The following is a 15068-nucleotide window of genomic DNA, read 5'->3' as shown; positions in this document are numbered from 1 at the left end:
AACCACCAAGTTTAACTTAACTTAAGTTGCGCAGCCATTAAAGCAAATTACTGTTCTGAACCCATATGCTGGCCTTTGTCTCAGAGGTGTAATGTACAATGTTGTGTTTGGTGTGAATTCTTCTTTAAAAATAACAAATATTCAGCTCTGGAAAAAAATAAGAGACTACGTAAAATAATGAGTTTCTTTGATTTAACCAAATCATTAAAAACCTCTGGAATATAATCAAGAGGAAGCTGGATGATCACAAGCCATCAAACCAAGCAGAACTGCTTGAATTTTTGCACCAGGAGTGACATAAAATTATCCAAAAGCAGTGAGTGGGCCAACATTTCTAAATGGTGTTGTGAAACACTAATTAACAAGTACCAAAAGCATATTGCTGCAGTCAAATTAAATGCATTTATATGGTGTTTATTCACAACTGATGCCTTTAGACAAGGATTAAAACTATTTCACAGCCCCAGCACAACATACTGTAGGGGCGTGCCATATCGTATCGTACCGTATCGTACGTATCACCCACCCCTAATTATCACATTAGGGTACTATTTTGTTACTGTTTTTAGCAAAAATATATTTCACACTGTTCTTATTTCCCATATTATATACTAAACACAGATTATATCTGTCCAGTATCATTTATTTGACTTTAATTTTGGATATATGGAGATACTTGAAGTGCAATATTAGTATCATGACATTCTGGATTATTGACTTTCGTTACAAATCAGATACAATGATTGTATTTTTTAATATTTCAGTTAGGGGTGTGCTATATCATATCATATGCAATAATACAATTTAATTTTTTTTTGTTGCAATAGTGTATTCATGAAATATTTATTTTAATTAAGTGTTTGTCATATCGCCAACAGTATCATTATTATGAAAATGCCATGAAATATCATGATTTTATATCGCCCACCCCTGAGCATTCAGTATGCTCATTTTTCCTTCCAGTATAAAACTGAAGCAGTCTGGTCATAAAGCCACTCTTGTTTAAAATCTGACCCTGTAGCACTGCTAAATGTCTTAAGACAAGACTAATCAAATGCTCAACTTCGTCATAATACTATATGGATGCTGAGCCGAGTGGATACATCCCGCTGTGAAGGAGAGAGAGTGACCCCTACTGTCCGGTCTCTTCCCATGGAAACATGGAAAGCAAACATGGAAACATGTAAATAAGCTTCATATTTATTATGATGACAGTTTAAATATGACACCCAGCAGTGGAGATTCCATTCTCTGTCCGGAGAAAACCTCTCAGCCTCTCTTTTCTCTCTTACTGAGGAGGCAGACTGGAGTGTGTTTACATGCTGCCTGGTCAAGGACCCATTATACCCTTAGATCATTTATCATAATACCCTGAATAAATCCCAAACACAGCTTAATACTCTCACACAGCTCACCACACACAAACACGCCCACACACAAGGACATACACAAGGACAGAAACTCAGTAGCTCCATAATAACTTTAGTGATTATATGCAACCAGCCATAGATATGACTGTATATACTTGTGCATCTCAAAAAATTGAATATCATTGAATAAGTTCAATGTATTTCTGTAGTTCATTTCAAAATGTGTAAATCATATTATTTATTTAACCTAATGACCTGACTTCAATATCATAATTAGTTATTTTTTTTCCTTTAGATTTTTTTAAACCTTATTATAATGAATGGCAGACCCAATATTTTTCTTTTTATGCCGCTAATGCTACTTACTTTTTCATTATTAAAAATGTTTAGAAAGTACATTGGAACTGGAATATAAACATATTTAAACATTTTAAACAAATAATATAAAACACTCCAAACACTCCAAAACACTGAGGTCAACAAAAATGACTAAGGTTTTGTCCCTATATTGTATGATAAAATATGATTAAATTTTTGATTCAACACGTCATGGTATCAATAATGCGCTCTGTGTAATGATAACTGGAATAAAATGAAACAATATCAGGCAAATACCTTGGATAGATACAAAATCGAAAATGAGAACAGTGTAATTTTTTCTTTTTTCTTAAGCAAGTTTTATCATGAAATGTATGGTTTTTGGTGTGTATTGTGACATTGCACATACTACACACATCCTACACACATGACACATGATACTAATAATATCAAAGCTTACAGCAGAAAAAAGCTGTAAAATACACATTCCAGTTCACTCTTCACTGCACTGGACTTTGAAATCACTCGCAGGGCACACCCAACATTATGCAACAGTGTTCATCCAACTTCTTAAAAGGACTTCCCTTCTCTTTTCCGGGAATTCCTCTAGGTGTGTGTTCAGTCTATTAATGAGTACTGCACCGGCCTGTCTTTATGGTACAGTAATTAAACAAATATCACATCATATTTTAAGTAAAATGCAGAAGTGGGTGACAGCCTGCCTTCATAAATATGACAGAACAGTTGTGGTTTTCCAGCCTCACTAAAATTTCCCATTTCAGTGCAGTCAGTGATTGAAATTTCCAAAGTCACTGACAGCTGTATCATACAGAGGTTACAGGGCATATATATAATAAAGAGCAGGAAATATATTGTCTATTAAACATGGGTGCTCTGCTCAATCAGTATTGAAATATGATGAGACTCGGGGAGAGATTTATAGCCCTGCTGATGAAAGTGGAAATACGAGAGCCGAGTTGGCTGTAAACGTCTCTCCTTTACCTGGTGCTAATTAAATCTGCCTTTGATAAATAGAGACGACAGCTCCCTGACAACCCACAGTTTATCTCACCAAGTTTTCCTATCGCAGTTCTAAACACATACCAGGCCTGGCCTGTGAGACAAATAAATAATAAAATTGTAAATAATAAAAAAATTTATATTTCTTTTCATCTTTGATTTATCATGAGTGATTTAACTCACGTTTTTCTATTGTTCTACTTTTTTTCTACCCTATTATTATTTTTTTACCCTAATCCCACAGTAAGGAAATTCACAAGTTGAGTTACCTCAAATATATAAGCTTAATACTAAATGTGTGGCAGCAGAAATTTGAAACAGTGTTATAGTGGCACAAATCGAGTAGTGATCGACAAAATAATATTTTGATATTTAAACATTTGAACATTTTACCTTGATTTCGATTAATTAATAATTATTTAATAATAAGAATAGAGGGGGCATTTATCTGTTGTTCAAGTGGTTCAAGCTGTTCAGTTGGCTTCTCTACCTCATAGTCTAGATGTGGTAGAGTCATGTGACTACACATGCAGTGAATGTGAATGTTTAAGGGGACAGTACATGAAGTATTAACAGATATCTAGAAATTAATGAACATAAAAACTGATGTAGAAAAGTTTATGCTGGTTAGAGCTTCTGAATGTTGTTTACAATTTTTACAGTTTTATAGTGCACAGCTTTCATAATTGTGCAAGGCAGTTCCACTGTGTCACTTCAAAGTGAAGGAAGTTAAAAACTCTCAGCTGAGCTATTTTTACATCTGCTGCAAAAAAGGAATGTTGTGATACTATTGTTTTCCCTGCATTATCTGTATACTTTAGCAAGCTACCAGTTCATAAGCAGAACATCTACTTTTATGTAACTCTAATCTGTGGAATGACCCCTACATTAGAGAGCAGTTAATATTGTTTATTATGAATACAGTATGGTGGTGTATTGCGATACCAAATGCAAGACATTAAAAAAAAATTAACTATGACTCATCATTAAATTTAATAAAGGTAAAAACTGCCAGACCGGATGACTACCCTGGTGCCATGATAATGCTGTGCATACATAACGTCGGCAGCTTAACCCAGTGATGGACGCGATTAAATATGCTTTCATTAACAGTTGTTGACTTAGTGTGACCATTCCTTAAATGACCAGCAAACACAGGTCCTCATATACTCTCACTGGTTTGTTATAAACCTGAGGCAAATAACGAATCAGCAAAGAAACAGTGATAATAGTGTGAGTAAAGAAGTCAATCATGGAGATGATAAAATGAGCAGGAGGCGGGGGGGGTGGGGGGGTGGTGCCAAACATACCCGTGACAATTCCATAGTTCGGCGCCTCCAGAATGGCGCCATAAAACTGGATGATGTTTCGGTGACTGAGGACACTCAGGATCTCGGCCTGTTGAATAGAAGCAGCAGATTATGGCGGGAAGTGCAACACATTATGGGATACATCAAAATGTTTAATGACTTATTTAATGTAGGACTGCAAAATATATGCAGTTTAGGTATCATTATCACAATATGGGCATATGCAATAGTTATATTGCAGGATGTACAAAATTATCATTTCACACTGTTTCTTACTGTCTATTACACACTAGTAATTATATTTATAATAATTAATAAATTATTAATATTATGAAAGGTTGAATAATTGATTTCTGGTGAACATCTGCAATGTCCGTTAATAACAATATTGTGCAGCCCTAATTAAAATGCGCCAAATATTGTGTGAATTAGTGTGAATTACTATATCAAATAAGTGAAAAGACTCAGTAATTGATTCCAAAATATGGCATTTACTTTGAAATGACTATTTTCTTCATGCAGTGATGATGAAGGTGGTAAAATGAATAGAAGTCTGTGTTTGGCTTTTGGCCAAACGTCTTACATGGCATCCCAAATCTTTATTCAATATAATTCTTAATTTCAATTAAATAAACATTTTTACAAGTATTTTTTTTTTTGCTGAAAAAAAAGAGATACAAAATGTGTTATGAAACATTATCTCACATGGAATAGTTTGGTAAATAGATGTCTTAACATGCTTGTTTTAAATTGGACAATACAAAACAAGACAAGCATGACACTTCAGCTAAACTTTCACTGCAATAACTGGAAAATTATGCTGATGTTTTGCTGGATGCTTTTAGATGTGAGGCCATTTACAAATGTAATTTCAAAGTTCAATTATACCCTTATATAAAAGTTACCTTCAATCTCTTTATGTACAAATTCACACTTTCTAAGACTTCTAAAGTGGACATAAAAAATACAATGTATGGTCTAACTTCTGAAATTACAACCTAGAAAAACTAAATTGCAAAATGACAAATCCATCACTTCAGAGTAATTTAGAGCCAAACATAGTGCTCACCTGAGACTAATATGATTTAATTATGTGATAATTTTCTCTTAAAGACACAGTGCACGAATTTCTATGATGGCAAATGAAACACTCAGCGCCACACACACCCTCTTCAGAGCAGGGGGGAAGCATAATCGAGACTGGTGGGTACAAAAGTCAGCACCAGGCGCTACATGCGGAGAGGCAATTAAAATGATTATCACACTGACAATTAAAACGCGTGTATGAAAAGCTCAGGCAATTATGTCTCCCACCTCTTTCTCAATCTTCAGCAGCTTTTTCACCGCCACCTCTTTGTCCTGCGAGAGCCAGCGGGCGCGGTACACACTGCCGAAGCTGCCGCCGCCGCAGTTCTCGTAGAAGTGGATGTCATCGAATTTGATTTGAACGAAGGAGGCGCCCAGAGACGCCATGGCATAATGGCACTTTTGAAACCCTCTGCTCTGCCGAAGTACAGCCGGAGGAAGACGAGGGGAGAGGAGGAAGAGAGGAGCAGAGATGTTAGAGAAGTTAGAGGCAGAGTTCCTGTGCTGAAAGTCAGACGCCAGACCATCCAGAAATGAGCACAACTCTACTTGGACTGGTACTATTTACGTACGTCCTACTGCATGGACACACTCGTAGAGTGACAGGGATAGGGCTGTGCAGTACTTACTCTTTCTCCCTCACACACACACATACACACACACACACACACACACACACACACACAGCTAGGGTTACAGCTCTGAGCTCAGTGTGCACCCAGGGTTACATCTTTGTCTCTGGTGTCATCTCTGGCTGTCTCTACAGTGAGAGGATGTGTGTGCCAGAGGGAGGGGGAGTGTGTTTGCATGCCTAAGTGCGGGCAAGGCTGTGTCAGTGGCTAAGTATAAGTGACAACATGTGTATGTAGGCGAATGTGTGTGATTTTAAATGTATGCATATATGTGTATAAACTGCTCAGCAGCTTGAATGAGCATATTTGCTCAGAAAATATTGACAAATCAAAGTATCAAGATATGATTTGAAATACTGTAAAGATTCCCAGATTTTAAGTTTAGAGATTAATGTACAAGACAGTCGTTCATTTTGTGTAAACCCAGACCATTAGGTAGTGTTATACTTTGTCTTCACTTCCCAATTGTCTGGTAGGATTAGTTAGATTATAAAAGTGTGTTTCCAAAATTTTTATATATAAATTTTTTTTAACACATTGTCTGCATATATACTGTATAAATTCAATATATACTGCAATGTATAGCAATATATTGAATCCTATTACCTGTATTGTGATGTATATCATATTGCCACAGCCCAAAATTGTGTATGTCTGTGTAGGTGTGTGCATGTGCAAGATATTCCTCCTCATCTATGCCAGCATGCTTCAGTGCAGCGTATTCCTCATACTTCCCGCTAACCTCCCTGTGCATGAATCAGATTTACCCAATACCCTGCATGCAGGCCCTGCGTAAGGCCCGAGGCATCCCTGGCATTCAGAGCCCCCTTACATACTCACTCACGGCATGGACCATCAGTGACCACTGTCACCAGTACAAACTGTTCAAAAACATTCTAGACCTTCCACATTAGACTTAAGTGGTTCTTTAAGTTTTTGAATACTATATAGAGACAATTGTTTTTAAATTTTGCACAAAATGTGACCTAAAACTTGATCAGATTTTCTTACAAGGCAAACAAATGCAAACATTTAAATTTAGTATCTGGTATGATACGGTTGTGCAGAAATAACTATAACTAAATCTTTCTGGTAACTGGTGATTAGTCCTGCACAGCTTAAAGGAATTTTAACCCATTCCTCCATACAAAACACCTTCAGCTCTGTGTTATTGGATTTCTTCCCATGAACTGCCTGCTTCAGCTCTTTACACAACATTTCTATTGTATTAAGGTCTGGACTTGGCAATGTGGACGTATTTGGAAATATCATTAACTTCACACCTGATCATCCCATCAAATTAAAACACGTGACTTTGATTCATTCATTTTATCTGACAATCCTAAAGATCCAAATACCCCATCTACTTTTAGGATGTGTGTAAAAATGCGATAAACTTTTAAGTTAAATTAATGCAGAAATATAGAACATTCAAAAATGTCCTCAAACTTTTATACACCACTGACCTACCGCATGACTTTAAATGAAACCACATCTGCATGTAATAAAATCCAAACATTAACCAAGAAGTAGAGTTGTTCAGTCCATCTGTCACTTCTCTATAACCTGTAAGCTGTAGAAGCAGGTGAGTGAAAGCTATGAAGTCTTTCACATGGTCCACACGAGTGTGATTCCTAAAAAAGACTACTCCATATCTAATCTCATTTAATGATAACATACAGCATTCCTCTTGCTGAGCCAGATTAGCCGTCTCAGTGTGATAATGATACATCACAATATAGTGTATAATGGGACAGTGGTGGATGAGAAAATCTCCATCAAGTTATGGAGCATACAATAAGAAAAAAACACATCCTTTTATTGTGTGGCTTACAACATTTAAATGCATCTTGTTAAAAGATGCAGCAGACATGGAGGGGAAAGAAGGAGAGAGAGAGGGCACAGAGAGAGAGGGTGGGGAGTAAGAGAGAGAGAAGTGACCAAGAGGACAAGGAAAGAGAGGATGAGAGGGTGAGAGAGGACAGGGATAAGAGAGTGAGAGAGAGAGAGAGAGAGAGAGAGAAAGAGAGAGAGAATAGAGGAAGAGAGTGAGGGAGAGAGAGAGAGTAGAGGGCGAGAGAGAGAAAGAGAGAGAGAGAAGAGGGAGAAAGAGCAGTAATCCGTGTATTACAGTAAATGCTTGTTCTCGGTGTGCTGGTGTCTGTGCAGTGTGCTCGGTGTAATTAAGGCTTTTAGAGGCGCTGACTGCGCTCCGCTCCATTCTTGCTCAGAGGGGCGCCGATGGCTCGCGCCGCTGCGCGCTCTCAGCGCTATATTTAGCGCGCGCCGCAGCCACTACACAGCCTGAGGGGAGAGCAGAGCAGTGCGGGCCTTCTGCTGATGCTTCTACTGCTATTCCACATCACAACCAGCACACCATCACTAATAAGCAGCTTAGCAATGCTCAGATCCAATACCAACCTTTGTACATTCAAAACAACTCTCAACAAAGTCTGGAATACCTATACACCTAATATAAATTCCTTTATCTCAGTAAAAGCGCCAGATTACATTAGAACAAAGGGACCTAAACATAAATAACGTATAATAAATATTTCAGTTTTCTTCTGGACACCTACCCAGCATACGAATTCGTTAAATTCTATTACCAGCTCACCTTTTAATATTATTAAGCACTAATTTAACAAACCAGGCGTTGATAACACCTATAAACAACACCAGGCTAACATGACAAGAGCTGGAAATGTTCTAATGACCACAGTGATGTAATACCAATACTCTGAGTAATAATGGTATTTGTGTATTTTAATTCTTATTTACATATTTGTTCTAATATAAGTGAACAATTCTACAATTTACACAAAAATATCCTCCTAATCTCCAAAACAGCACATTAATGAAAAACATCTTAACTTTAAATTTAAAAAAATATATTTAATTAATGTCATACACTATATGTTAAAACATACTGAAATTAATCTAGCTGCTTCATACACAGCTTGTCTATAAAGCAGAAAAATATAAACCTATTGACACCATGTCAAATGCCAGGTGTGGGCTGGATGGAAATAAAGGCCCAGCATCAGGCTGTGGAGTAGCAGAACTGTACTTTCTGTAATAGTTGTGCCACATCCAGCCATTAAACCAAGCTGAACGACTTGAATTTTTGCACCAAAAAGTTATCCAAAAGCAGTGTGTAGGACTGGTGGAGATGCCATGAAAACTGTGATTAAAAACCAGGGTTATTCCACCAATATTGATTTCTGATCTCTTTATAAATATGAACTTGTTTTCTTTGCATTATTTGAGGTATTAAAGCTCTACATCTTTTTTTGCTATTTTAGACATTTCTCATTTTCTGCAAATAAATGCCCCAAAATGACAATATTTTATTTGGAATTCGGGAGAAATGTTGTCTGTAGTGTATAGAATAAAACAACAATGTTCATTTTACTCAAACATATACCTATAAATAGCAAAATCAGGGAAACTGATTTAGAAACTGAAGTGGTCTCTTTTTTTTTCAGAGCTTTATATAGCTACATGTGTGATATTGGATATTGGCATTGGCCAAGAATTCCCAAATCAGTGCATCCCTACTCTGCTCCTATGTCTAAATGCAATCAAATTCTCACAGCAAGCCCACACTGGACAGTGGAGACACTTCCCATTCCAGAAAAAGCAGGGTAACCTCCTGAAACTCCAGGATAAATACATTTGATATCAGAATAAAACCATTTATTAGGTGTCCCACTTACTTGTGGCCTATTTCAAAATGTGAATCTTTTTTGCGTGACAGTTTATGACCTCGATTCATCGGAATTTCAGCAGTAACATGAACTGTGACATACATACCTCACCAGTGGGTCATGTGACTGCCAGTGGAAAGGAAAGTAAAAGCTCAAGAACCGGTTAAAAAGTTCCTCCTATTTTCCTGCTTTCCATAGAGCACATGTGGCCTGCAGAAAGGCCACGCTGTACATTAATAGCCTAGGAAGCAAAAACTGTGTGAAAACCTGACCAGGAAGCTATATAACAGAGTGACACTCCCACAGCCATCAACAAAATAACACATGACCCTCATATATACACCCTGTCAGCCCAGCCCCTGAAGTCACTAAGCTACAACATGTGGCTGAAACATGAGTAGTTTAGGTATGACAGACACTACAGGCATCCCTCCATCACTCCTACAGACTGAGTACCACAGGTTTCCCAACATCATTCTGAAAACCCTATACTTAAAACAACTATACTGGCCCTAATAAGGAATGCTTAGAAAAAAAGACATACTGAATAACAAATATAAAAACTCGTTATAACTCTATAATAACACATTTTCTAATGTAAGTTACAATGAAGCAGCATTCAGCGAAGCCCTTCTCCATATCAGTAACCACAACAAACCCTAAATTAACCCAATCAAGCTAGCTAAATACCGGCTACCGGCTTTTAGGCCAATCCCCATAGATCTACAGCAAGCTAGCATGCATGCACACACGCGCCTGAAACGTAGGCGCTCTGCTATATAAATTCCAGCTCTATAATCTATCTATTCTATCTATCTGCCCCCACCAACACAGTCAGGGCTACTGCCGCTGAGTCACCACACAAATCAACGCTCTCCCCACTTTATAACATGTCCAGACATCTTCCCGCATCCGGCTCTCTTTACTCAGGGACAGAAACAGATCCCTGACCATGTTTAATTCAATATTACTGCGTTGTTGTCGACAGAAAAAAAACATTATAACTATAAAATGCTTCAAACGGCTGCATACCGGTTGCTGTTCCTCTCCACGAGCTTGTTTGTGTTTCCGCCGGCTCTGAGTCGAGGCTGGAGCTGCTCTCCCTGCTGAAGGTAAAGTCTCACAGGACCTTGCTTCACTCCACACTCGCCTTTCCGCTGAGAATTCACGTGCTCGCAGTGTAACTTCTCCCATACCTCCACCCGCCAAACAACTACAACCAGCAGACAGTCTTCCCACACAGCCCGCCATGCGCGCGACACCGGCGCCACCCCGTGAGCACGAGGCGCACGACACGCGAGGCCTCGACTATTTACCACAGCTGAATTATTATGAGCTGGTCATGTTCATTAATTTAAACTCAGCATGGACAACCTTTCTTGTTTTTTTTTTTTTACATAAACAAGCTCCAGTTTCTGAATCTGTTTGTCTGATTTTGCTATTTATAGGTATATATATGTTTGAGTAAAAATTGTTATTATACTATATATATATATATAGTATTTATTGTGCAAATGTTTTAGGCACCTATGGGAATTTCAGTGAATAAAAAGCTTCTTGTCTGCGAAGTAAGTGTTTATTAGCTCAGTAAAACACTAGCATTACAATAAATACAAACAACAATTGGAACCACTTTAAAATAAGACTACCTTTATAAAGGGTTTATAAATGGTTTGCAACTAGTTTAATAATGGTTACTAATTAGGTTGCAAATAAATATAGTCTTATTTTAAAGTGGTACCCAACAATTTTACAAAACGTAGTGCTTTTACAGCACTGGTTTTCTTAAAATATCATCTAATCTCTCCTCATCTGAGTTATTCCTAGTTCTCATCATAAAAACTGGTTTGGTAAATTGGTAAATATGGTAAATCAGCTGAGCTGCTGACAGAACTGAACATATCCACATGCTGGCTGAGGGCATCCAGGAGAAATCTGGAACTACACTTTGTTTGTTTAGTTTGGCTCACAGGATATAACATAATTTTTACTGTATGTTAATTTACGTCTGTTCAAATCATATGTGGTGTTTTTTTCAGGGAAATACACTCATATTGCTGAGATAAATGGATTAGTGTAATTTGCTTTGGTGCCTAAAACGTTTGCACAGTACTGTATATATGTACATTTATATGTATATATTTTTTCTTAGTAGCATGGTTAAATATGTGCATTTTCAGATTTGTTTACTAATATACAACAAAATACACTATTTAGGCAAAAAAACAATCGCCACCAAAATAAAGAAAAGGTTACACACTCACACATAATATTTTGTTGGACATCTTTTAGCTTTGATTACGGCACGCATTCCCTGTGGCATTGTTTCAATAAGCTTTTAAAATGTCAAAAGATTTATTTCGATCCAGTATTGCATTAATTGTTCACCAAAATCTTGCACTGATTGACTTTTTTTTTGGCCAGGCAGTGTAGGTTGGTCTGTTTTAATCCAACTTTGCTGCCCTGCATGTTTTAGGCCAATAGTTAATTACAACAACCTTAAGTCATTAACTCTCAGCTGACTAAAAAGGAAGGAACAGGTAGCAAATCCAGTTTAGCAATTGATAACCAGACACAGCACCAAGAAGACAGCAATAATTTTCAGTATGACTCAGAAATAGCTACAAAAAAATAATAATTTGTTCTTGTGATAAGTCTATGCTATGCTACATGGCTACTGAGATCTGTGGCAGTGCCATCAACCAGCCTATAATCATATGCTATGCTAACTGCATGAGTAATGTGAAAAAGCTTTCATAATCTTGCCTATTAATAGGCTTGTGACAACACAAGCCATTTTTTGCCCCAAACAAAAACAAAAACAAAAATATATAATAGAAAAGAAATGTATCTTTGCCACCTAAAAGGAAAAAAGCAAGGAACATCTATTGAAGACTAAATCGAAATCGATTTAGTAATCGAATGTTTGGGACTGTATTTAAGGATAAATTTAAAGCCTGAAAATCTCTGAAGAAACTGGCTGAAGGGTGAATTGTGACCTTCAGGATGCTAAAGTAATTAGATACCCCTGCACTACTATATTGGGATTCAGATATGCTTATAAAACAGTTTTCATAATTAAGACATTTGTACTAAATATAACAAAAATAGAAATAAAAATGGCAGGGACAAGTACATATCACCAAATAAGCCTTCTTTTAATTATGCTGAAATATTTACATAACACACATTTAGTCCAGTAGTAACTGAACTGTGGCATGTTTTTGATGTTTTGTCTCTGTACTCCAGCAGATGTAAAATGAAACATTTTACAGAACATAACTTTTATTGTGCAGGTATTTATGTTTGTACTGGTGAGTCATATCTGGAACAGCTTTCAGGGAACTGTAAGTACTGTAATTGGGAAAATTAACAAATAGAATTGACATAGTTGATGCTTGGTCAACTCTTGCAACATCTTTTGCAGGAAATAACTACTCAAAGTATGTGACTCAGACTTTTGCAGTCTTGTGGTATCTTCCCTGGCCGTGCTGCAGGGTCTGTAATATTTCCTTATTTGGTTCCTGCTCATTTGCCTGCAGTCTTGCTTACAGCAAGTCAATTGAGTGCTGGAAAGATTCCAGGTTAGGTGGTTCACTTGTCTGTCTTGTTTAGAATATGCTAAATGGTGCAGTGACACATGGCTGGCCATGGAACAGAAACACTAATTCCCTCTAGTTCCCTAACTTGAACAGAGGTTTAAAAAGGGCTGCACATTCTTTTCCTGATACACTATATGTCCAAATAGCTTTTCAAAAGTTTGTAGAGAAATACTGCCAATTGAATAGACCTCCCTGGGGCAGATAACTACGTACTTACTGACACTACCTAATGCCACAGATTCCTCTAGCACTGGCTGTAGAGCGGTGGAACTGTGGCCTCTCTATTACTTTTGGAATGGGTTGATGAGTTGGGATGTAATGATGAGTTGGGGATGAATTGATAAGTTGGGGAGGAATGAATGAGATGGGGATGAGGTGGGTGGGTATCCATCCAACATCTTTACCTTACTAATGATCTTGTTGCTGAATGCAATCAAATCCTGACAGCAATGTTTCAGAAGAGAAAGTTATTCAACAATTTTTTAATACACTTGATTTCAGAAGAAACCATGATGAACGAAGTGTCCCAATACTTATGTACTTATGTCAATGTGTTCTGGAGAACAGACTCAAAACATAACAAAAACATATGGCCACTGTGCTATCACATACAAGCTGCACTATACAATACACACATACATCAGCCATAACATTAAAACCACTAAAAGATGACACAAATAACACTGATTATCTGGTTAGGGATGGGAAATATTGGGCATCAAGTGTCCAATATATGTTGTTGAACAAGGGCCTCGGATGTATGTGAGGAGTTAGGGCTAGATTTGATCCCACAGATGATTTGTACATTTCTGAACACAGTGAACTGCGTCTTGCTGCATCTTGCTGCATGTGGGCCTGTGTTGCCACAGAGTCTATCTGAATGCCCATGCCAATGCCTGTTCCCTGCCAAAAGCACCTCCAGTAGGCTTCAAAACCTAGAGCATGGAGCAATGAAAGAAGGTGGTCTGGTCACATTCCTAAGCAAGCTATGGCAATCAGATGCACAACAGGAATAAGGGAAGCTAGCAAAGCTGGCAGTGAGACTTTTTGATAACAGATGACAAAGAACACCTTCAGGGTATTCTTATAAGTCCATGTTTTGACAGGTTAAAGCTTTTTGGTGGCACAAGGGAGACCTACACAGTATTTAGCAGGTGGTTTCAATGTTATAGCTGACCCATGTGTACAGTATATAAGTAGAAATTTGCACACAATTCACTTATAGGCTTGTAAAATGTGCTTAGGATCCCACAGAGGAGTGTTTAGAGTCATTTCATGCTGAGGTGTGAATAAATAAAACACTTTTACTATTACATCAGATGCAAAACATCCACAAAACTCAAGTATTCAAAAACAGAAAGTCATGTACAAAAACTAAACAGAAGAACATCTGCAGTTTAAGAAGCTTCTTCACAGTCTTTAGGTGCGATTTTTGAGCAATGATTCCTTCTTAAAACCTCAGAATTGTAAAAAGTTCCTCACAAAACATCCCAACAAATCTTAAAAGATGTTTCTATGACCAGATTTCAGTTCTTTTGGGTGGATCCAAAAACAAAACCTGGAATTATGGGGCAACATCTCAGCATGTCAGGAAAAATATAGCAAGTGAAGCACACAGAGGTACAAAAAACTGCAAAAGATTGTATTCTATCGTGAATCCTTCAGTCAATCAAAATACAATTCAGCTGTATTTTGGCAATGGTATAAATAATTCCAATGAGGGTATGCCAGGTCCCCAGTGAAGATGGGAGGAAGAACGCTGTCATCGCTAGCTTATTCATTGGCAGTACTGAAGCAGCATGGGTACTGTAGTTCTTTAGTAGAGCAGAGCTCAGGTCCTCCGGGGCTCCAGCTTGTGAGAAAGTTGGGACAGGGTACGCTGGTTGTCAATCACACTAATCTGACGAATGTAGCTCCGAACATCCTGGTGATTCTTAGTGGCCTGTGGAGCTTCATGGGCTTTAAATGAGAGAGAGAAAGAAAGAGAGAAAAATAAAAGAATGATCTTTCTATTTTAAAA

General features: G+C 37.5%; 2 protein-coding genes across 4 annotated transcripts in view; both read right to left on the bottom strand.

Moving 5' to 3' along the window:
* Positions 1 to 10706, bottom strand: part of map3k20a (mitogen-activated protein kinase kinase kinase 20a) — a 37144-nt gene extending 26438 nt beyond the window's left edge. The window contains exons 1-3 of one of the 3 annotated variants that reach the window (XM_015601746.3): positions 10479 to 10706; positions 5333 to 5521; positions 4019 to 4106 (exon numbers count right to left, since the gene is read on the bottom strand). In XM_015601746.3, coding sequence (XP_015457232.3) covers positions 4019 to 4106; positions 5333 to 5521; positions 10479 to 10697 — 496 coding nt within the window. In that variant the 5' untranslated portion in view covers positions 10698 to 10706. The remainder of the gene's footprint in view (positions 1 to 4018; positions 4107 to 5332; positions 5522 to 10478) is intronic. The other 2 variants (XM_015601744.3, XM_007234863.4) reach the window with 2 other exon arrangements.
* A 1877-nt stretch (positions 10707 to 12583) lies between these two features.
* The window catches only part of rapgef4a (Rap guanine nucleotide exchange factor 4a), a 155661-nt gene continuing 153176 nt past the window's right edge, over positions 12584 to 15068 (bottom strand). Inside the window, exon 32 of the mRNA XM_049484906.1 lies at positions 12584 to 15007. Coding sequence (XP_049340863.1) covers positions 14880 to 15007 — 128 coding nt within the window. The 3' untranslated portion in view covers positions 12584 to 14879. The remainder of the gene's footprint in view (positions 15008 to 15068) is intronic.

The sequence above is a fragment of the Astyanax mexicanus genome, chromosome 11 (assembly GCF_023375975.1).
Source record: "Astyanax mexicanus isolate ESR-SI-001 chromosome 11, AstMex3_surface, whole genome shotgun sequence".
Classification (NCBI taxonomy): domain Eukaryota; kingdom Metazoa; phylum Chordata; class Actinopteri; order Characiformes; family Acestrorhamphidae; genus Astyanax; species Astyanax mexicanus.
Note: the sequence above shows the minus strand (reverse complement) of the source record. Positions and strands in the feature narration are given on the sequence as shown.